Raw genomic sequence first — 23,539 nt, 5'->3', positions numbered from 1 at the left:
TAATGGTATTTAAAAATTTCCTTTAAACAATAATACAGTTACCCCTTTCAAAGTGGTGTAGACAGGAGTGGTCATGTTCTTATATATCAGAGATGTATATAATCCAGATATGGAGTATGAAGTTAATGAAGCAGCACCTAAAAAAGCAATGTATTTTATAAACGACGTTCCAAATTTACACCTCAGTTAGTTAACCAAATTCAAATGCAATTTTTTGCATTGTGTAACTGCTATAAAAAGCAAACAACTTCCTGAACTGTTTTGGATGTGACATTTATAGCTTTTTGAAATTTACAACAGTTTTAAGGAGTATAAATAAACTGTAGTCATGACCACTAACCCTTTTAAAATTGCAAGTATATGTCTTACCGTGGTACCTGGTATAGAATCTTCAAGATGAATTGAAAAGAAAAGTGGAGTGAACGAAGTACAAATTCAGCACAAAGTCAAGAGGCAAGGTAATAGAAGACAATGGAAAGATAACCAATGATCTTCTAGGTATTAAATAGCAGATAACTGCATCTTCGTAAAAATATCTTAGAGGAACATGGGACATTCGGTCCTTGCTTACAAATGACCGTAGGAAGAGAATTTTTGTTGAGATAATGAAGAGCTAAACGACTTACTTTTGTTAAGAGATTCCGCGGTGAAAGCTTCAGACATCCTTAAACCAGATTTGGCTACAGCATAAATTCTGCTTTCCTATACAAGCAGAATGGATTTGATGGTAGATAATTAAAACACAACAATTACTTTTCTTTTGTTTAGCCTCCCCATAGCCTCCTAGTCTTTGTGTTAGTGCAACAATGTGATAAAATGATTAATAAAATGGTGTCAGCAGCAGCAGCTGAAAAATGCATCCTTGTTTTATATGCCATACCCATCATATCCATAGTCTGGTTCAACCTTTTTTCACACAATTCTTGCCCTGTAGGTAACTTATTTTTAAAAATACTATTATCAGGGGCCAAAGAAGCTATAGCGAGAATATTTTTTAATGGAAGATTGTATATTAGAAACAGAGAAATGCCATTAGGAGGCAACTTTTCAACTGTTTTGTGTTAAAAGGCTGCCATAAGGAAATCTATAGTGAAAAAATATGCACTGAAATATATATGTAGAGAAGCAGTTACATTAACGCATTATTCATCTCTGAATCATTAATAAATCTCTGACTGTGGAACTGCAGAATCAGTGAGTCTTGACATAGTTAATTTTGGATTTTGTGTAACACGTATTAATATCTATTTTAATTCCCTGACCGATGGCTTTAAAATTTCACTTGGAAATATGATCAATAACTTCTGTAATCTGTAGTTGCCTTCTGTGAACTTAATTGTCTAGATTGTGAGTGGTACAATGGCACCGACACCAGCATTCTTACGCTCTGTTGGTGTTAAGATAAATGAATGCAGTCACAAGCATTACCTCCTTTGATACACTCAAAAGGACATATGTAACTTAGATGTAACATGAAAAAAATGGTCTTATCTACAAAAATAGTGACTGTGTTTTTCAACAGCAGAAATACCGTGCTTCAAATCAAATTTGCTTCTGAGTTTGTCATCTTAGTTCCAATTAAGGTAACACCCGGTGTTGTCATCAAACAGAGAATAAGAAAGCTAGAGGCAACAACAAGCATAGGAGAGAGGCATGAAAATTAATTAGTTTCACCAGTAGGAAAAATATCTATAATTACACTTACCCAGGAAGGAAACCGATGTAACGGAGGGGTTGGAGGTTTGTTGCTAGCACCCTTTTTTGTGGTATCACAAGGTTCCTGACCTTCAGCATTTTGTGCTTCAGTGCAGTCATAGGTAAACACTCCTTCATCACAGCCAATCTCCATTTTCTCTAAAATATCAGTATCTTCTCCATCTACCAGATCAATGTCTGTTTCCTGAGGTCTCCAGGGACGTATCATGCTTATGGCATTTCTATTTCTACCAAACATTTTGTCAGAACTCAGCTGGGGCTGGCTTAGGTGTTTCTTTGCTAATGCTGAATTTATACTAAACACATTAGGAGTCCGTAACTTTGGAGGTGGCAAATTTGAGGGAGAATCCGATGGCGTTGTGCATTGAGAACCTGCAGAAGTTGCTAGAATTGGGTGTTTGGGTGTCAGAGCAGGGGTTAAAATTGGACTTGGGGTATTTGCCTCACTGGATGAGGATGAATAATCTAGCCTCTGAGACTGAAATTTCTTATTCAGTTCATCTGAAGAACTATCTTGATCTTTCTTTTTACTTGTGAAGTCAGAGTTGCACTTTCCACCTGGATTGTTCTGGCCTTTTCTTTGGGACCCTTGCTGCCAGGAGTAGAACTTCTTGTGCTGAGTCCTCTGCACACCAAAACTCTCATCTTCAAAGAAGGAACTGCTGTCATCAGATGCTGTCAAATACATTTCACTTCCCACTCTACTGTACCTTGCATTCTCTTCAGATGTGTGGCTTGAAAGAGTCGATGCACACCTGGATTTCAGTCCTTTATTGTCTCCTCCGTCCTCGTCTGAGCTCCAGTCGCTCCCAGTAGTGCAGGAGTTCTTCGACATGTCGCTGTCTATATCTTTGGACAAATAGCTTGTTCGCACGTTTTTGTTCTGCTCTGATCCAGAGGAACTTTGTGGCAATGACTTCTGACCTTTATTGGTCTCGTGTGCAGGACCAGCAAAGGTAGTTTCCAGGATATCCTTCTCTAGAGGAAAAATATAATGAACATGAGAAAATTACTTTAGCAAACTTGACTGCTAAAGGATTTTGTCATCATGTCTGCAAACAGTAAGTAGGTAATAATTTCAAATATGTAAGCACATTTATGTTTTTTAATATTGTAAATAATATACCTTAAGAAAAAATATTATAAATTTTTGAATGCAACTGAAGTTGCAATGACATTTCCAAAAAACTGTAACAGACATTACTCAAAGTTCTAGACAAACTAAAAATAGCAATAAAAGTGAAGATAAGCAGAGTGGAGCCATATTTTAAGGTAAACCACACAGGTATGAAAATAAACAAGCAAACAAAAAAAGCCCCAAAACTCCAAAGACTCAAGACGGCATGTAAATTTAGCTGCTTTATTAAATCTAAGGAAAATTAAAGTTTAATAGAAGCTTGCCAGAAAAGATTTACATTAACAAATCAAGCATTCTGAGCATTTCTACAGTGTTTATCCACTGAAATTTCTTCTTATTATTGTATTCCCAGTGGCGAATGCTTAAGATATACAAGAGAGGCTCATGAAAAATGCTTAGGGAAAGACGCTGTATTAAAAATAGCTTTGCTTCTGCTGTTCACTTTTACCTGGTTTTGCAAGAGAGAGCTATAGCTTGCAGCGTGTCAGTGAGGCCGATGCGCTCCCCCTGAGTTAAAACAGATGCTAGAACTAGGGACACAGGCACTTGGGAAAGTTAATGTTAAATAGCTGTATGAAGTTAAAGTGGATTGGATAAGCCAATTTTTCATTTAGTCCACATTAAAGTAATGAAGTTGCAAAACTTCACCTGCTTCCATCCAGGCAAGCCTAAGGTTCTATTTCTTATCCTTTCCCTTGAAAATATAGATTCTTACTTCAGTTCTCTCATCTATAAAAATGGAAATAATAATACATACCGGCCTTTATAATGATCTCAGTGTAATGTAAATATATAAAATATTAATAGGATCTGTTTCAATCTCTGATTTTCTACAGACCTCAACTTGCAATTTTGTGTACCGTGAATCACTGGGGAGAAAATGACAGTATTGGTGACTATCACTTGACTATCAAGTACCTATCATGTTTTTGCCTTCAGTGTAGTCGGACTCTTTACATGAAGACTTGCTTATTTCTTCAAGGTTAGGAGATGGTTGAGGACTTCTTGCTCTGTTTGAAAAGCATCCAAAAGTCAAACTGCTTAGTCGCTGACACTCTCCAGGTTTTTGTGTTGACGTAACAGATTTCTTGCCCGTAGCTTCTGAAGAATAGTAATTCAGAAATCTTGTGTTAATGTGAAACCCAGAGCTACATTTCTAGTTCTTAAGGACTGATTTTTTAGTATAGAAAGAAAAAAAAAATCTCTTTTAACAGTTTCACAGCAATAAGATATAAAACATGCACTTAATACAGAATGAAAACCTACTGGAAATACCTGATTTTATTCTGCTGTGACTGAAATTAAATGTATGGATTGGTCTAGGATATATAATATGGGAAAGACTGTAGAACAATAGTATTAAAATATGTGGTGGCCTTCCCTTCAGATAAAAATATTAAGAGAATCTGTAATAGGTGCTACAGCAAATATAAAGGAGTAAGTTACCAGGCTTAGAAGGTATATATGGAGGATTTCAAGAGAAGGTGAAAACATAAAATGAGAATATGAAATCTGGCCTTAGGGACAGATTGTCCTGGCAGATCCAGGAACAAAAGGCCCTTATTCATACCTGTAAACTGTTTAGAACAGTATCCCATGATCATAATTTACAGCCTGTTACCAACATGGACACTGCAAACAGTAATAAATTTCTTAATATTTTTGAGCATAGCAGTAAATGTTTGTTGAAAACCAGCTGACAAATCTTAGTGTCTCAAAAAGCCTTTGAATAGATCTCTCAGAAGAGGATGACTAAAGCTGTTAAGTGCTGAAGTGTGTAGAATTGCTACTGATCGAAAAATAGCAAGGAAACAAAACAGTCCTGTTTCCTCATTAACAGAGAGGTGCATCTTAATTTAAAAGCTTCATATTGTGTATGTGTTTTGTAAATACTTATATTTTCATCTATTATACGTATTACCTGTGTACACACGCATATAAATACACATACACATATTCTAAATGTCTGTGTATGTACATACATACATGAGATACATTATTAAGAAATGAGGGCTAGGTAGCAAACTAACAAGATTTTCAGATGATAGTGTCAGGTCAACCAAGTATGGAGAGGACTGTGGGAACCTTCAGAGAGACTTAAGAAAGCTGGTGAACAGGCAATACAGTGGCAAATAAAATTCAACTTTGATTAATGCAAAATAATGCCCTTTGTTCGGGATAGTCCTCTTTCCCATATTTGCATTTTACGATTTTTAAATTAACTGTACCCACTTAGAGAGGAACCTGGTGATACTGTGGCTGAATTAAGGTTTTGGATCACTGTAGTCAAATGTACTAATTAAAAAAATCTGATCAGAATTTTGATTTGCTAGCATTTGCTAGAAAAAGCAGATGCAGACTGACATTCATCTATTCCTTAACAGTGCTAGGGCCAGCTATGCTACAAAGAAGTGAAAGCAAAGATCTGACATAAATCCAGTCAAATCTTACTACTTACAGAACCTCTTAAATAACAGAGATACCTGTTCACCCAACAAAAAACAGTTCACCCAACAAAAAACAGTTGTGGTTTGTCTGCGTGTCTTCTTCATAAAAATTAAATTATTGCTTGCCTAACACCTTCATGTACAGTCACTCTGAAGTCAGTTCATACTAACTGAAATCTTTGTGGTTTCACAGAATATTTCAATTACGTGGATGCACAAATTAATAGGGAACAGAAAGAAGTATGCAATAGAGAAGTTTTTAAAAGATCTGTACATTTACCTTGTAGTTTAGATTGTACTGTTTTCATCTCTTTGGTTTGCTTTTGGTTGATCAAGCGAAGGTTCTGATTTTCCACCTCTAACTAAAAGGATATAAATGTCATCTCATCCAATGGTGAAACAATTTTTAAAGTCATTACGTCATTTAGATTTTCTCTTAATTTCTGCGTATCTAAGGATAAAGCTGGTTCAAATGGCAAGCTCCTCTCTGCAACTTCTCTTAATGCTGGTCTAGGCATTCCTTTAGTCTCAACAATGAAATTCCCTGCAATGACTGTTGGCTCAACTTCTGTTAAGATCATTCCCCCAACCAAGCAAACCCAAGACTGCTTTAAAAAGCTTTAATGATTAAGAAAAAAGAAATCTGCATTGGTATTTTTAATAAAAGCAGAGGGCTAGAGTTACAAACTTTTGTGCCACTTGGCAAACCCAAGAACAGGCAGAGGAATTAGAGGGAATGATGGTGCTAACGCCTCCTACCATCCCATGGCAAAGATGAAAAAAATAGGTACCAAAAAATACAGAGCAGAAGACCTTCTACAGCAAGAAAAAACCCAACAACCCATTGCCGTAGCCCACTACCAGGAGGTAAAAGATGCTGGTTCAAACTCCTGCTCTGGATTAGGCAAAAAGAAGGTCTGAATCTGAGTATGCCATATCACAGAGAGGGGAGCCAGCAATTCCGCTTCCCACTGGGTGACACCCAGCCACCCCTATGAAACTAGCTTGAGATTCTCCAGGTTTCAAACTAAGGAAATAGTTTGAGTCATATTTGATTTTGTCCAAACTTTTCCAAGATAATCTTAGCTAAACTTAAGTGCATTTTTATGAAATGATTTCAAAAACTCCCCTCGCAGACTAATAATAAATGAAACTTCTAGTTTCCTACTTCAAAAGTAATCACTTAATTGTTTTTCAACTGGAGTGAGTATCATTTCCAGTTAACCACAACAGAACAGGATTTTAACTTTCATGGGCAACTTTAAATTCTATACACACAAGGAGGAGAAAGCACAGCTGCACACCAAAGCTGGCAGCCTTAGGCAGGGCAAAGACATGGTCATCTCACCCCGAAGAGAAACAAGGGACACAACTGGTCTCTTTTCAGAATAGAGCCAGTGCCACTGAAATTATTCATGACTAAGAGTACTGTGGGCATTGGAAAATAAAAAAGGATTAAGTCCTTTTTTCTGCCAGGCCCCAGCAGACTTGGTCGGCTTTCTGGGAATTACTTACACTTTAGGCATCTGCTTGAGCAAGCTCAGTTTGCCAGCTAATCTCTCTCAATTAGTGGAGATACATAGACCTTCCAGAGAGCAGTTCTGGGCCCTTTCTCCATAAAGAGGACACAGATACACTAGCTGGCCAAATCAGACATTGAAATTTAAGTGACATGGATACTCTGCCCTCTGTGCTGTTGTTTTCATTTTTCCTCTTTCAAGCAAATAACTATATAGATCACTGAAACTAGGAAGGTTTTTTTTACTATGGCACAAAGTCCTTAACAGCCAAAAAGCCTAAGGGATATCCAATCACATCGTTATATTTTCTGTATAGGTATTGTAGTGAGAGTTATACCTCATGGAGCTTGACTGTCACCCATTCTTTTATTTTAGCTGCTTTTTCTTCTATGATTTTTGCTTCTTGCAGTCTTAGTTGCTTCTGGAAAAAAAATGACATAAGCATATTTTTCACTGAGTATTATAGTCTGCCTGAGTAGTATCTTCAGACACAAATCCTAAGATTACTTGAAGTAACTCAGTCTCCTGGGCAATACACGGTGATTTTTTAAAAAATGGTGAATAGGCACAGAGGCTACTGCTCCTCTTTCCTCTAGGGAAAATGAAAGCTCTTCAGAGGAGACAGTGAAGAGGAGGAACATCTTTCCCCTCTTAAAAGTTCGATGCTCTTTCAAAGGAGGCCAGAGAATAATTTACAAGTGAATAAACTTCATTCAAATGATATACTTCCAATGGAACCTCTTTAATCAAACAACAGAAAAAATGCTGAACTTTTCCATTCTCTATTGATCTCAATTTTTATTTTCCTTTTGTGTAATTAAGAACGGAATTGATGCTCATCTTTTCTAACATCATTATTTCTAACCTGTTCTTCAAGTTGTTGCTCCAATTTTTGTATTATGTCATTTTTATCTTGTATCAGGATCTCCAGATCTTGACATCTCTTATACAACCTGGTTTCTGATTCGCTTGTTTGAACATTAGCTGCTTTTAATTTTTCTTCCATGACCTGCACCTATTTGGAAGTTCAAACATAAGACTTTAAGAAACACAATACTCCAAGTTAAAGGTAGTAATTTAATCACAAAATGGACTCTTAAAGTTGCCCCCACACTTAAGAGCCAAGATAACATTGCAAAGTTCTGAAGCCTATTTGAGAAGTAATTCCACAGTTCGTTATGTCTCCTAATGCATCTAATACCAACAGGACTGGCAAAACACTGATAGACCTTAAACCAATTTTATTAGTATCAGTGAGAGTCATCTAGGTTTGTAACACACAAGCTGTTAGAAGCACCAACATAAGAATAATGCAATTTATGTATAGGGAGCTGTTAGGCTTAATAAAAAACATTTTAATAAATAAACAATTGCACAGTGTCAAAACCCCAAAAAATTATCAGAAGCACTCTAAAAAATGTCTAAAACGTACTTGGCTTGTAGTCAGGAACATTTTCTAACTCCAAATTAGTACATGAACATTTTTATTCTTACAATTTCAGTTTCTATCTGTCTCACACTAAGATATGAAGGATTTTTAGGGGACACCAGAGATATGTTCATAAAATGTCTGCAGTAGCTCTATCTGACATTTGGAATCAAAAAGCAACTTTGGTTACATATTTAGCCATGATCTCATTCTTTAGATGACATTAACTTCTACAAGAAGAACAAACAACATAGATAATCCTATTTAGAGACTGTATTGGATAGGTTCATTTTATTTTCTTACAGATTTTCTAAAATAGGTCCCTGTTTCCTCTGTTTTGTTTCCATGTGCATCATATATCAAAGACTCATGACGTATAAATGAAGAAGCTCATTATGTTTGATTCATGCTATTACTTTGACTTTATTCAACTGAACTGGGTAGTGAGCAGAGAAAGGTGTTAGAACATCCCTGATAAGAGAAATCAATAGATGTAAAAATAAACTGTCTTCTCCCTTGAGCAATATTTAAGAAAAACAGCAGTTTTCTAAATTTCCCTTCATTACAGTAACAGTAACATGCACATAGCTAGTGGAGATATATTTCAATTTATATATATACCTGCTGAAAAGCTCTCTCTGCTTGACGATCAGCATCTATAACTTGTTTCTCAAGCTGCTGCATCTGTAGATACATAAAAACATATAGTAAAATGGCCATGCCTTCTGCTTGTCGCCAGAAATATCACAGTGAAACGTATCTTCGTGGTCTGTTTTTGCAAAAGGAAAAGACAGGTTGTGGGCAGGAGAATAAAAATAAATAGAAGGATAAACAGTGTGTCAGACTGGGAAGATAATTCCTCGTTGTGACTGTGTTACAACATTGCTAAGATTCTTCTACAGAAAAAAAATTCAATACAACTTTTCTTCATATTATAATTTTGTGGCTGCTATATGACATACGGCTTTTTTTCCCTGCTACCAAGAGTAGAAATTCCTTTGACAATAGCCATGAAACTTTTCTCATGAGGTTCATCATCATAGAAAATGCTAAGCATTTTCAAGTCCTTTGAAAACTGGCAAGGGTAACGTGTACTTAACACATTATACAATTTGGCTGCTAATTCTTCTGAAGTTGACAAATTTAGCTTTTGGGAGGAATCGTGCTACGAGGCCTGTCCCAGACTCCTCCTCCACCCTCTGTGTAAAAGAAGGAGGTATGTGGCAGAAGAGGCACGGTGGACTCAGGTGCTCCAAAAGCCACAGTAGAAATGGATGAAGACAGAGACCAGCACAACATGGAGGAAAGCAGGTCACTTTTGAGCGGTGAGAGACCCTGGTCCGTTACTTTATAACGAAGCCTAGTAAATCATAGGCTCAACTTTTGCCCCTGGCCTTGGAAAAGCCATGCATTTTACATGATTAATTTCGAAGGCTTTTCCAACAATATGGTACAGGAGAGGCCAGAAAGAAATACTTTGGTTACATTTTGTTACAATTTTGTTAAGAGCTCTCTAGTCTAATTTTGGTGAACAATACAATTATGACTTCTTTAAAAAATAAACTGTGATTTGAAATAACACTGGAAAGTACATAGGGTATTCCATGACTTAAGGATTTAGATTAGATATCAGGGAGAAATTTTTCACTATGAGAGTGGTGAGACACTGGAACAGGTTGCCCAGGGAAGCCGTGGATGCACCATCACTGGAAGTGTTCAAGGCCAGGCTGGATGGGGCTTTGAGCAGCCTGGTCTAGTGGGAGGTGTCCCTGCCCATGGCAGGGGGTTGGAACTAGATAATTTTAAGGTTGCTTCCAACCTAAACCAGTCTATGATTCTGTCAGTTACTGGTTCTCAGGAAAAACCTAGCTAAGTCATCGGTTCATCTGAAGAGGATGGTACATCAAGTAATTAACATTGGGATACTCAGTATTCAGCTTCAAAATTGTTCACAGAAAAGCATATGATACAAATAATGCAAATGAAAACCATTTAGTTCTTCTCCAGTTTACTGCTTGGTTTTAAAATAATCAGTTTCCTTCTGTCCTGTTTGTACTTGATTTCTGGCATCTTTCAATTTCTTTTTCGCTCCCTGTCTCTTTTTTTCTTTTCCCTATTATGTTGTCAATCACATGAAACAGTTTTGTGTACTTTTAGCACCTCTTCCAGACAAGGACACAGAGTCATCATCTCCTATCAGTGAAAAACTAAAAATGAAGAAAATTAGTTTTCACTTATATAAAAAAAGCTGTGACTGACCTTCTAGTGCTTTCTCATACAATACAAAAACCCGAAGTCTATGTCATAATACCCCAACACACCACTGCTACAAAAGCAACAGACATTTCACAGTACACATAGTTATGGTCGGGTCCCCAGTGAGTTGTTTTACAAGAACACTTCTTAGGAAATGATCGTCCCAGTCATTCATGTACTAACAGTCCAGACAGATGGACAGGGAGATGAGCCTTCTGTGTTCTTCTCTGGTCACATCTATTTAATTTCATATTTGTATGACTTCATGTTTTGAACTCTAAGGTTACTTTCCATCTGTCTTTTTGGTTCTATGTTCAAACTGAAGTTTGGTTTACAAGACTCACTGTAATATAGTTTTTAAGACATTTCTTTTTTAGTGAGTTGAGGATTCAGAAATCAAGGTTATTTCTGAATATATGGTCAGCTAACATTCCACTAGTAAAAGCACTGTGCAGCTATTATATCAGTAGTGAACATTGCTCATACTCTGTAATATTATGACAGAAAACTCCTTCAGATATTTATAATGTGAAATTCATTGTTGATGAATAGCAAGTTGTTCATCAATTTTCACAGTCAAACAATTTGCAAATGCATGTGATCGCCATGGCAGTAATTGGCAATTTATTTATGTCCTGTAAGTAAAGTTCAATTCAGCTGTAAGCTCATATTAGAAACCTGGCAGATTTAATAAATGGAAATAAAACCCGAAAATGTTGCTTTCCGGGTCCATTCAGATGCCACTACAGTTCAACTAGCTCCGACTCAGATTAAACCTAAAAACAACTAGTCTCTCTAGCAGTACCTAATAATCACTGAACAACTGTACGAGCATTAAGCTGTAGTGCTGCTCTTCTACACAACAATATGAGTTCTGGATAATGTAGTGCACTAAGCACCTAAGTTCCTTCCGTGTTTCTGCACTGAAATTGCACAGTGCACCTCTTGCTAGGAATATAGACTGTTGCACAGGACCAGGAACATGATAATATGTTCATGTAGCCTACTGGGACAAAGAATATGATTTGAATAAAGCTGTTGCTAAGATGAATGTAGAGCTAGGAGCCAAAGGAGCTGAGAAAATAATTACCAAGAAAAATAGCATTCAGAGATTAAAAATGGAAGAACAAGGTTTATTTTTGCTTCTGTTTGACTGTTAACAGTCAACTATTTCAAGAAGGTATGCTAAGAAGCTTTGCGTGATCTCACAATACGGATACGTCAATCAGCTTCCTGGCAACAACTAAATGTGAGATTTTATTTGGAAAATTTCTAAAGGGCTGCAATTTATTTTAGGAGGCTCCTGTTAAAAAAAACACAATCTATATTATTCAGCAAGAATGGAATACCGTACTTACCAAACATGGGCACTTCTGTTACAGTTCAATTGGCCAGCTTTTCAATAATTTGATGCCACACAACAATTACTAAGTCCTGATTTTCCCTTTATTTAGAGTTTATATAGGTTTGTTTTGCAGTGTCTATTTTAACAATAATGAAACTTCAATATTTTTTTTCCATTTGCATAAATAATCTCTAACCAATCCACAAAATGGTTTTGCCTGAAAAATGAGATTTACGTCTATACTCTTGACTGCTTTGCTACCCTATAGGCCTGTGAAGTTAAAGAGAAAAAAATGATTGCTTTTGTATACTCTGAAGGTCATCAAACTTGTTGGGCAAAAGATTGCAACTAGTGCCAAGGGAAGGATTTCTTTTCACAAAGAAAACTTAATCTTAAATCTTCTTTTTAAGTTAGTAAGACGTTTCATGACAATGATCACAGCATTACTGAGAGAGAGAGAGAGGAGAGAGAGAAGGTGAAAATATCTGATTGGACTAATAGCTAATTGTTTAAATCAAGTCATGCTTTGAACTCGTCAAGAATAAAAGGCAGTGGTAAATTCTCTTTAGCTAGTGGCTATGAAGACAATTTCAGACCATGCTAAACCTCATGATGGAAGTGGCAGGTAACAGTAGTCATATCCACATTTGGAGGAAAAGGTCAGCATGCTTTACAGATGCAGAAGAAAGAACTCTTGCAACTAATCGCTCTCTACAACTACCTGAAAGGAGGTTGTAGAGATGTGGGGGTTGGTCTCTTCTCCCAAGTAACAGGCGATAGGACAAGAGGAAATGGCCTCAAGTTGTGCCAGGGGAGGTTTAGACTGGATATTAGGAAAAATTTTTACACGGAACGGGCGATTAAGCATTGGAACAGGCTGCCCAGGGAAGTGGTTGAGTCACCATCCCTGGAGGTATTTAAAAGATGGGGAGACACAGTGCTTAGAGATATGGTTTAGTGATGGTTTTTGTCAGAGTTAGGTTGATGGCTGGACTAGATGATCTGAAAGGTCCCTTCCAACCTAGGTGATTCTGTGATTCTATGATTCTATGGCTGCAACTTCAATATTGATGACAAACTCTGACTGTACACAGAAAGCAATTTGAAAAACAGAAAAATCTGTTAAATTAGACCTCTGTCCCATCAGCTTCTTTCTACGTACATCTGTGCAAATCACCAGTATGACTGAAATTAAATGCTACATATCAGCTGTTAGGCTAGACGCTTCTTGAATGAACAGTCTGTAAAGTATCAACAGACGTAAAGTTGGCTTCCCAGGAGAGACATGGAGGGCCAGCATGTCATTGAGAACATCTGGCATGTGGAGTATATTTAAGCTTAATTTTCTACCATGTCCTGAATGAGATAACTTGAAATACTGTCACAGTTCAACAAACCTCATGTAAGGAATAGTCTTGTCAGGCACATCTATGATTGCTTCCAGCTCTTTCCAAAATTCATTAAGGATTCAGAGGTGTCCCGTCATAATCTATACTGGTTTTGGTTTTACAGTCTTAAATATAAAGAATAAACGTTTTAGGACCATGAACAAAAAATACATACTATCTAAAGAACAATATCAACACAGATACAGAAGAGCAGATCGCTACTTTAATATGCACTTTCTCCTTCTCTCTTTAAGTGTAAAAATCCTGTTACAATTTTCAGAAAAAGTGTTAGTGCACGCTGCATCAATTATCTGAATTATGGAAAACAGTACCTATTGTTAGAAACAGATTTGTTTTTAAACTTAGTAAGGAAATAACCACTCTACATCTGACACTCATCATATTGAGCTATTTTTGTTCAAACAATGAACAGAGAAATGCCACGTGAACAAATACTGAATGCTTTGAAGAAACATGGCAGCAATAAAAACAAAGAAGTGTACTGCTTTGGAGGTCTGGACATTGAAGCACAACACAGTCACTGGGGATTTTTTACAATAAAAAAGCAAATCATATAGCGATTCTACTTCAAAAGTCACCTGGAAGTTTCTTGACTGTATTCAGAAATGTTCAACATGTATTTTTGTTCAAGTAAAGAAATCTTCATTTTGCTAAAACATGTATTGCATGAAATAACCAATGTGATTTCACACTCCAAAGTCATCACTCATAAATTTCAAAATTACTCCTTTTGTATGCATATATGTGTATATATACTTTTGTGTATATACATGTATATACAGATCATTGTTCCTGTAATGTGTGCTAGGGAGAAATTACAGCATTAAATTGATAATTTTCCTGATATTTGAAATAGTTATTTAATAATTTTAAAGGAAATCTTTTATTTTAAAAATAAAAAATGCTGGAATTCTTTCCTTTTGAGATCTGCAAATGTATGTTATTTGTAGGAACAAAACCCTAATTTTTTATCCAAGTCAATTTTCAACACAATAACTTGCCCCATTCACATTTAAAAATTATACTCTAATCAGTGCATAGTGCACTGTCTCCTCATTTTTTAATAGTGTAAACAACACAGTTGTATCGTGTAGACTTTTTGGAAATCTTTTTGAAATAAATACAGGAAAAAATACAACAATTCATGAAAGAAAAAAAAATCACTTCTCTGTAAGCCTTTCAAAGCGTGCTGAGAATAGGTCAGAGTTTTCAAAAATGAAAAATGAGTTAAAACTTAATGTTTCTGAAAGAGAAATACAGTCTGTCTATTGATTAAGAGCAGAGCTTCCAGTGACTTGAGAATGGTATGTTTAGAGTCTGCTTTTTTCCTTGCATTTCAATTTTTCAATTCTTCCTCATCTGAAAAAAGGCTTAAACCATCTGTGGTTGAAAAATAATGTTCCACTTAAAATGAAAAGTAATAGATCTGCCCTTTTTTAGATTCAGTGAACTATCAGTCCTCACACCACATAGGATGTGCCAAAACCAAAGAAACATGGGTATATGGTTACTTCTCCAAACAAATAGGAGAAGCAAATGAGGCATAAACACACCTAAAACTGTCTTTCAAAGGGGCAAGCAGACAGAAACAGGTGATGAATAAATATAGGCTGGAAATTAGAAGACCCTCATTTTCCACGTTGACTGAAAAAGATTTTGGAACTGCCTTCTAATAGAAGCTATAAAGGCAAAAGATCTGTCTTTTTATGTGGTCCTTGATAAGTTTATAAATGGTTTGAAGAATATGCCTGCCAGCTATTCCAGAGCACTGCATGTGACCAACATTTCCCCTTTTGGTTCTATATTCCTATGTTTAAACCCAAATATTTCAACAACTCTCTGTATTTCCTTAAGAAAAGAGACAGTTTGATGACTACCAGTTTTCTTCCTTTAAAATATGCTATGCCCAATCTATACATGTATAGAGCCTCACATACCTTTGTTAGTTAAAAGCAATGGTAAAACTGTTTTAGAAGCATGACTTGCTCTTTTTACAAAAAGGTCTCTCTTCTGGTGGTTTAGCTTAGGAAAACACAGTAATATTCCTCCTACTTCTGTAACTCATTTGTTAAAAAGCTGACTGGGTATGTTCCATCCATATTTTCAAACAGTATTCCTTCCATCTTGACACTGATTTCTCTTCTACGTATTACATATCTTCCAGAAGGACAGTGCTAAATCTTTATAAACTACAACAAACTTTAAAATATGACCTGACCAATTAAGCCACACAGAGAAAACACCTAAAGAATAGAGATGTACAATCAAGACATTAATATTCAGGAAAAATAAACAAGAAGATAATTTGTAAAGAAGGAATTAGAATTAGCACATGCCTTGGGTAAGATATACTTTGCTTTTTACTGGATGATATTTTTATCCCAAAGGCAACACAATAATTAAAAAGACTTATCTTTATAAGCTTTGCATGTTAACTAATTAATAGAAATCCATCTCGTCTCATAAATCTAAGAAGTGATACTTCAGACCTACCTATATTTATAAAATTAAACATGCCTTCAGTAAAAAATGAAATTGAATACTTTGGCATAAAAGCTTTTCCCCAGAAGAAGATGAAATCTATAAAAATATTTCTCAAGGGTGTGGATTTAGTCATCAAAATTAAGAACTTCTTTCTGAACCCAATTTTGGTTTTGCCATAGATCTCCCCAAAAGAGCTAATGCTAAAGGCTAAGTCTTAAGAGGGCTCAAATGTTCCTTCAGGTATTCACAGATCAAGCACGGTGAATTTTCTTCACCTAGGTTATGACTAGTGCAAAACTCAGCTCGGTGCTCACAACCTGACAGCTCGCAAGCTGCCACTTTTCAGCACGCTCCCATTTTTTCCTTCTCCCATCTTCTCCATTTTTAATACCAATTAGAAGGTAAAAGGTTACCGTTCTTCTCATGAACAAAGCCGTGTCAAATATTCCTCTGCAAATTTGCCATCTAACCAACTCTTCCTCTTCATTTTATCTCTGTCTGTTCAGACTGTTCACCACAGGGATTATCTCTTTTCTCTGCCTCAGTCGTGGTCAGAAATAGGGAGTGTAAAAGCAAGTTGGGTCTTTGATGCCAACTTTATATATATATGTATGTACATATACACACACACATACACACACATATATACACTCCTCCTGCTTCTTCTGAAGATGGCTAGTAGTTCTACAGTCTTGAGGTGCAGAATTGACAATCCTGTCCATTTCTGACTACAGCAACTTGTGGCACTGCTCTCCTAGTTAGGCAAAAGGCACTTCTTAATTGCAAGTCTCTCTTAACTATCCTTTTTAGCTCTTCAGATCATTCGCCTGAACTATGTTTAGCACAAAAGCCCTTCCTTGAAATGTACAAAAATTATCAGTCTCCATCTGCTCAGTTTCCAAAACGATCAGGCTCAAAATTTTTATCAGTCTCCATGACATGAGACTGGTTTTACCACTGAGTTATAGTCTACTTCTTTCAAGTTCTTCTCAATTTTAAACATGATTTTAAGAATAATTATTTAGCTCAAAACATTTTCCTAGTGCTCATAAAATGTGTGAAAAGTACATATGAAAAAACAATCTTTCACATTTCAGCTGAGTTCATTATAGTAAAATTAATGATTTCTTCTGGAAACTATATAAATTAAAAATATGGAACAGAAAAGCCCGGGGAGGGAACTCTTCCAGAATTAGTAGTCTAGGACATCTGCCAGTAAATATACAGACTTAAAAAAGTTAAATTCAGCAGTGGGATTTGGGGAGGCAGTGCAGTAAAGGTCAAATCAGCAGCATGTTATGTTGGCTGAATAATTGTGCTTTTCCCAACGTCAGTCACAGGACTTTCCTAAGCCTGGCAAAATACTAGGAATGTTCACTCTGGATGTCTCCTTTCCCAACTCCCATCTTGTTATGTTGCAGAGACACAATGAAATACAAATTATGCAGACCGCCGCTCTAGCACAAACAGACATTATTCTAATAATCAAAATCTTGAAAGAAGTGAAGGTACTGTTTAGCAAGATGGACGAATGTACCAAAGCGCTTTAGAAGGCAAGGGAAAAGAAGTCTCACATAACGTGTAAAATGAAAAGAGAAATGTATCAACAGCTGGTTGTTCATCTGTATTAAAAGGTAGCTGCCTGCTTTGTTTTGTTTTGATCATTGTACTGCGATTGTGGAAATTCTGCTACTTCTGTCTCGACGAATTGTGAGTTCTAATCAGAGCCACAACATGAACATCTGAAATTGGAGGCCTTTCTTCCATGCCACTGCCTGAGAGGTGATGGCTTAAAAATCAAAGGTATCACTGACTGACAAAGTTAAAAAATTGAAAACTTGTCTGAAACTCAATTTATTAATGAAATTAAAGTGTATAGGACACCTAGGAAACACAGATGGTAAAGGAGCAAGAGATTCCAGAAATATATGTAAGGCAGCATAATATAGTTTGAAGAGATGACAACAGATATTTAAAGCCTGAAAATACTGAGGGACTGAAAATTAAATGCATGATTTCTAAGTGCAAAAAGAGTTCCCTCCATGAGAAATGGAGAAAAAACATCTTGTAGCTCCTCCAAGTGAAATGCTAAACAAATATTAGCTGCCCACTATCACAGCATCCACAACTTCCAGCCACTTCCCCATCTCAGGTGGGCTGGAATAGTACGGATGCCCTCGTCTCCCCCTGCCACCAGCGGGAAGGTATTCATCCTCTGGTCTCACAGCAAGGGCTGTGCTCTTTCATGTCATTACCCAGCCTGGCCTTTACAAGAACAGCTAATTTATTGCTTCCTGAGTTCTCTCTTTTTTCTTTTTTTTTCCATCTTCACCCTCCCTAGAAAGAATGTAGGTTTAAGACGTACGAAAACAGTAAAAAAACCCAACCAACCACCCACTGTTATAAAAAGGCATGGCACAAACTTTTAGACAAGGGATAAAAATAGAGTTATAGGGGAAAGAGTACAGGTATTATAAAGGCATAAACAAACGTAAGACTCTAACCATATAAACTTTTAGCTTTTATTCTCTTTAACCCTCCTCACTTTCTCCTATTTGTATGCTCCTAATTGTATCTGAATTATTTTCCATAACAAGAAGTTTATTAAAAGCAACTGAAATACTGAAAAATAACCTTCATTTTAATAAGTTTGGTACTACAGTACTTTGCTCCTTTTTACTTTACCCTTCATAAACCTTTGAATGCAAATGGAAATACTCATTGTGCTTTTTTACAGTTTTCATATTGGCAATCACTGCACAAGTCAAATGCGTTACGGACTTTTCCTCTGAAAACATTAATCTTGAAATTGTCATGCCACAGATAACAAAACACACTGAATCTGCTTCATTTGGAATGTCAAATGACACACTATAAATACGCCTGCAAAATGAATAAAAATACAGTGCAACATGGATTTAGCTGTTGGTTTGTAAGACAAAATCAGGAATGTGTTATGCTTTGGAATATACTGGAAATAGTATTTGGCCTAAAAATCAGTTATCATTCAATTTGCATAATCTGTACAGAAAGTATAAATATTATTGCATTTGTCATGTACACACTCGGTTGCCAGCTGAGCACGTATACAGAGAATATCCAAATGGAACGTTAAAAGCAAACAAATCAATACATATATGAAAATAATCCTCTCTCTTAATCAGTTATATTTGTTGAAAATCATTCAAAATATCAAATAATGACCCTCAGCACTGAAGGAAACAAACCTGGAGACACACATGTGAATGCTGAATATTACCGGACAGCCCATAATGCGGCATGTGGGACAGTGCCGTATTCAGTCCTTATGGGGTCTGATGAAAAAGAAATTCAGTGGAGGCAGCCCAAGAGGAAATTTAATGCAGCTATGTACTACTCCTACTAAAATGATTTTTTAGTGATAGGAGAAACGTTAACCTTATACCTGTTGTTGCACACATATTTTAGGTGAAAAATGTACTTACTATGGAAAGAATGAGGGTCACCAACTTTTCCTATGACATGAAATGCTACCTGGGACCTAAACTTGCAGCAGAATACTGTAATCTTTTATTCAATGAAGGTTTTTTTAGTAAACTCTTCGTATGCATAAGACTCAAGCTGCATTAAAATAAATGCTTCTACTAAAAACTCAGTTCCACAGCCATCCTAAATTTGGCGTACTAGGGACACTTTCTACATCATTCCTTAAATTCCTGTAAAGACCTCTCCCACTTACAGCAGCAGCTTCTGCTTAAAACTCCAACAAGGTCTCTTTCTTTGCATGTTAGATTTATAAATATAGACTCTTTACTTGGCAAAATGAAAACAAATACAAAACCCAAACAAATAAACAACAGTGAACAGATTATTTTACTGAAAACATTGTATATTCCTTTGCTCCTCTCCTTCTCCCCAGGTTCACTACAAAATTAAAGTTCTGGTAGCCATACTGCTGAAATGCACTTATAATGCAAATTTCTCAAACTCCTCAACCACTGAGGTTGAAGGATGAGCATTTTCTGGACTTCCAAAACCCAGTAAATAGTTTGCTTTTCTAAACTAGAACACATCTATTAGAAGAATATAGTGAAGGCTTCCCACGTTGATCATTCACTTACTTGCAGGGGCACTATTAAATAAAACAACTTTGCCAAGGTATTTGATTCCCAGCGTATAAGAAAAGCAATTAATCCACTGCCCGAATGTATTTACAGAAGCACATAGGTCACAGAGACAAATATTGAAAAAGGATAGATTCAAGGAAACCCTTATCAAAATCTGTTTTTAGACTAAGTAACAGAACAAATTTAAGGGGGGAAAACCCAATGGCAGTTTCTGGTAAGTCATACACAGAGTGTAATAGGATGGAAACTCCTTTTCCTGATTCACCGTCTTGAAGAGATACCTCTCAAATGCACGCAGAGAAGGAAAACTGGAGAATTACCACCAATTCATTTCTCTCACCTTCCTGTAGAGACCACCTGTTTTGTCGCAATATCACTCTCTGTTTTCTACAACAATTACATAGTCTAATACCCATGAGGGTTTTACGTCTGTCATGCCATAGTATTGTGATTTCTGTTGCTGTTTTGAAGTAGAACGCTGTCTGGTGCTATTGTTCAATGTTTTAGTATAAACTAAATATAGTTTTCATAGCATAGAGATGATTGTAAACAAAACCACAAATAAAGACTTGTGCTAATCAAAGTAAGAGTGAGACATATTTGTGCGCTTTGCAAATTTGTTTCAAATCTAGAAAGTACCTGTTAAGACTGGCATCAGCTGTATTCTCCTCTTGTCATTAGTATCAGGATGCCCATGAAGTACTGGCTGATCAGGTCTTCGTTATTCACTTTGCTCTTTCCCAAATATATTTTTGAGTAACAATTCCATGCAGTTTAATCTCAAACTAGCGCGAGTGTATCTTTCCTTTTACAAATACTGAGAATCGTTTGTGTAATTTGTAAGTTTATAAATAAAAATATGTGAAAAATAACCACTGGATTGTTACAAAGGAAACCAACATACAAATAAATACAGCTAGGACTTCAGTGCCCAGTTTGAAAATTTTAGGTTTTGAATTGTGCAAGAGTGGTAAATTTGCAGATGAATATGATCTATTTTGTTGAGCTCTGACTAGTCTTTGATGCATGTCCCAACTGAATTCCAGTTTATGAATGAAAGATTCATATTAAAAAGTCAAAGTGACAAAGTGAGGAGAAGGACCATGTTTCATGAAGTCTGCTAAAGCTCTGCTCTGGAGAGTAATATATCAAATTATCCCAACTGAATACTTTTTGGACTTGTGGTCTTCGATAGAAAATATTTCTCCCATTTTTACCTCTTGTAATACTTTTGCTTTTTCAAAAATTTCTGAGAAAGCTCAGGCAAACTAAAACAAGAGGGCAGTAAAATTACAAGTTCTTAAGATTTTTTAAATCTATTTTAGAGTCATGTTTCCCACAGATGGAGAGTATTTTTCCTTTGAATGCTTTTTTTCAGGGACAGTGCTGAAGATTTGTGATTTTATCCTTCTCATTCTGATTTTTTTTATATGCTGACTTCTGAAATTATATGATCGTGCACACAATGCTATTAATTTAAGAGGACATTTCTAGCAGTTAAGAGCCTGTAAATGCAAACTATAAAGGATCAAAGTGAAAAGCCAAATAGAAGGCATTCAAACTTCTAAAATTTTTTTTTTTTTTAACTCAGATAGTTTTGTGAAGTGCTGTTCACGAATCTTAACTTTTTGGTTGTCAAAATGATAATCAGCAGCAGCTGCATAAAACATGGTAGTAATGGCAGCTGGAAAGTCCCTGGAAAAGTCATGTCCAGTATTTAACCACTTGAGTTCCATCCCGAACGGCAGTGATCCAAATGGGGTAAAGAGACAGAAGAGATATATGACATCTAACAGCCCCGACTGTGTAAGCATCCAATAATCTGCTGACAGCTACAGCAGACAGTATTGTACTCTTTGATGGATATTCTCTTCCAAGACCAATGATAATGGTTTCTTAACTCATCTGTGGGCCTTGCTAACTGGAATGAAGGATACAAGTAGTTTTCCTTTTTTTTTTTTTTAATTTTTAAATGAAATGTCAAAGGATGGCATTTGTAACAGCTGGTTGCTGTACAAATATCAAACATATCAACCATATCAAAATACAAATATCAAAACACGATATTCTGCAATACTTTTCAATGAGAGTTTGTCATACATAAAAATTGCAGGATTGGGTAAAAAAATAAGAGTTTTCAACTACACTGCTTTATAACAGCAATATTTTCAATCATGCCAAAGCAGAGATATTTACAGAGTACTAACTGTAAAAATACAATTCCAGTGGAACTCAGTATTATTATACAATGATTTTACATTGCTGTAAATTTTCAAGTTCACTTTAATAAAAAAGACCTACTTAATGAAAAAAGTCTAATCCAGAAAATACCAAATTTCTTTATTCCATTTTTTTTCCATCTCTATTTGAGGTCTTGTACCTCCATAGAAGAGTTAAGGGCACAAGTTGATAAAATGAATAGTAACAAATTGGCAAATGATACTCAGTCATGAACTAGATGATATAGTTGAAGCAACTTTTGATCTATAAATCTGATGTCTCTAGTAAGCAAATCAGTGGAAAATATATGAGCAGAAGTAGGGGGCACGTGGGTAAGTATGACAGACGAGGGGAGAGTCAAAGTGGCCCTTATAAAGAGGAGCGTTGGCTCACAAAGCTACTGAAGTTCTTTGAGGGGATCACAAAGGCTGCATAAAGGGGAGATCTGGTTTATATATTATTTGCATTTTGGAATGCGTTTAAAGGAAGCAAGCAGCCACAGGGTAAGAGGGAATGTCCCTCCATGAATTAAAAATCTGTCTCAACAATAAAAATAGTAAGTGATTGGCTACTGGCCACAGTGACCAGTGGCTATCAGTGTGGATCTGCAGATTTGTTCAGGGTGAAGGTTATTCGGCATAATCACAGAATCATAGCATGGCTCAGGTTGGAAGGGACTTTAAAGACCATCTAGTTCCAACCCCCCTGCCATGGGCAGGGACACCTCCCACTAGACCAGGCTGCTCAAAGCCCCATCCAGCCTGGCCTTGGACACTTCCAGGGATGGGGCATCCACAGCTTCTCTGGGCAGCCTGTTCCAGTGCCTCACCACCCTCACAGTAAAGAATTTCTTCCTAATATCTCATCTAAATTTCCCCTCTTTCAGTTTAAAACCATTACCCCTTGTCCTATCATTACACTCCCAGATAAAGAGTCCCTCCCCATCTCTCCTGTAGGCCCCCTTTAGGTCTTGGAAGGCTGCTATAAGGTCTCCTCAGAGCCTTCTCTTCTCCAGGCTGAACAACCCCAACTCTCAGCCTGTCCTCATAGCATAGGTGCTCCAGCCCTCTGAATAGATAATCATATCAATGTCTATAATCATAGACATTTCGTAATGGGCATTGGGCAGTGAAGCCACTAAGTGTTTTGATGGTATTTTGTTACTCAGGATAATGGAAGCTTTCTGACTAGAACGACTTAGAAGAAGGTCCTTACAAAATTTAGTGACTGGTCAAGAAAGTTAACAAATGACATGTAACAGAAATCTAAAGGATTTTGAGTAAGATCCCGGAATTAAGATAGATACCTCCATGAAAACACATTTGATGGTTAATTTGGCTGTCAAAGAAACCAAAATGCCAAGCGTTATTAGAACAGGAATGGAGCACATAACTGTGCACATCATCCAGAAAAATACATGTTTTTCCTGCTTGAATACTATTTAGTTCTTGGCCCCAACAAATTATAGT

General features: G+C 36.4%; 1 protein-coding gene and 1 long non-coding RNA gene across 8 annotated transcripts in view; one reads left to right on the top strand and one right to left on the bottom strand.

Annotated features, from left to right (window-relative positions):
* The window catches only part of PLEKHH2 (pleckstrin homology, MyTH4 and FERM domain containing H2), a 55,858-nt gene that overhangs the window by 26,768 nt on the left and 5,551 nt on the right, over window positions 1–23,539 (bottom strand). For 5 of the 7 annotated variants that reach the window (XM_054194861.1, XM_054194864.1, XM_054194863.1 and 2 more), the window contains 8 exons: window positions 8,872–8,934; window positions 7,687–7,836; window positions 7,159–7,242; window positions 5,582–5,663; window positions 3,773–3,955; window positions 1,706–2,694; window positions 627–702; window positions 43–137 (listed from right to left, as the gene is read on the bottom strand). In XM_054194861.1, the coding sequence (XP_054050836.1) occupies window positions 43–137; window positions 627–702; window positions 1,706–2,694; window positions 3,773–3,955; window positions 5,582–5,663; window positions 7,159–7,242; window positions 7,687–7,836; window positions 8,872–8,934 (1,722 nt within the window). Of the gene's footprint in view, window positions 1–42; window positions 138–626; window positions 703–1,705; window positions 2,695–3,772; window positions 3,956–5,581; window positions 5,664–7,158; window positions 7,243–7,686; window positions 7,837–8,871; window positions 8,935–23,539 lie in introns of those variants that run through there. The other 2 variants (XM_054194862.1, XM_054194867.1) reach the window with 2 other exon arrangements.
* Window positions 1–23,539, top strand: part of LOC128906863 (uncharacterized) — a 60,434-nt gene that overhangs the window by 31,377 nt on the left and 5,518 nt on the right. The window lies entirely within an intron of this gene.

The sequence above is a fragment of the Rissa tridactyla genome, chromosome 3 (assembly GCF_028500815.1).
Source record: "Rissa tridactyla isolate bRisTri1 chromosome 3, bRisTri1.patW.cur.20221130, whole genome shotgun sequence".
Lineage (NCBI taxonomy): Eukaryota > Metazoa > Chordata > Aves > Charadriiformes > Laridae > Rissa > Rissa tridactyla.
The sequence above is the reverse complement of the archived record's forward strand: the minus strand, read 5'-3'. Positions and strand labels throughout refer to the sequence as shown.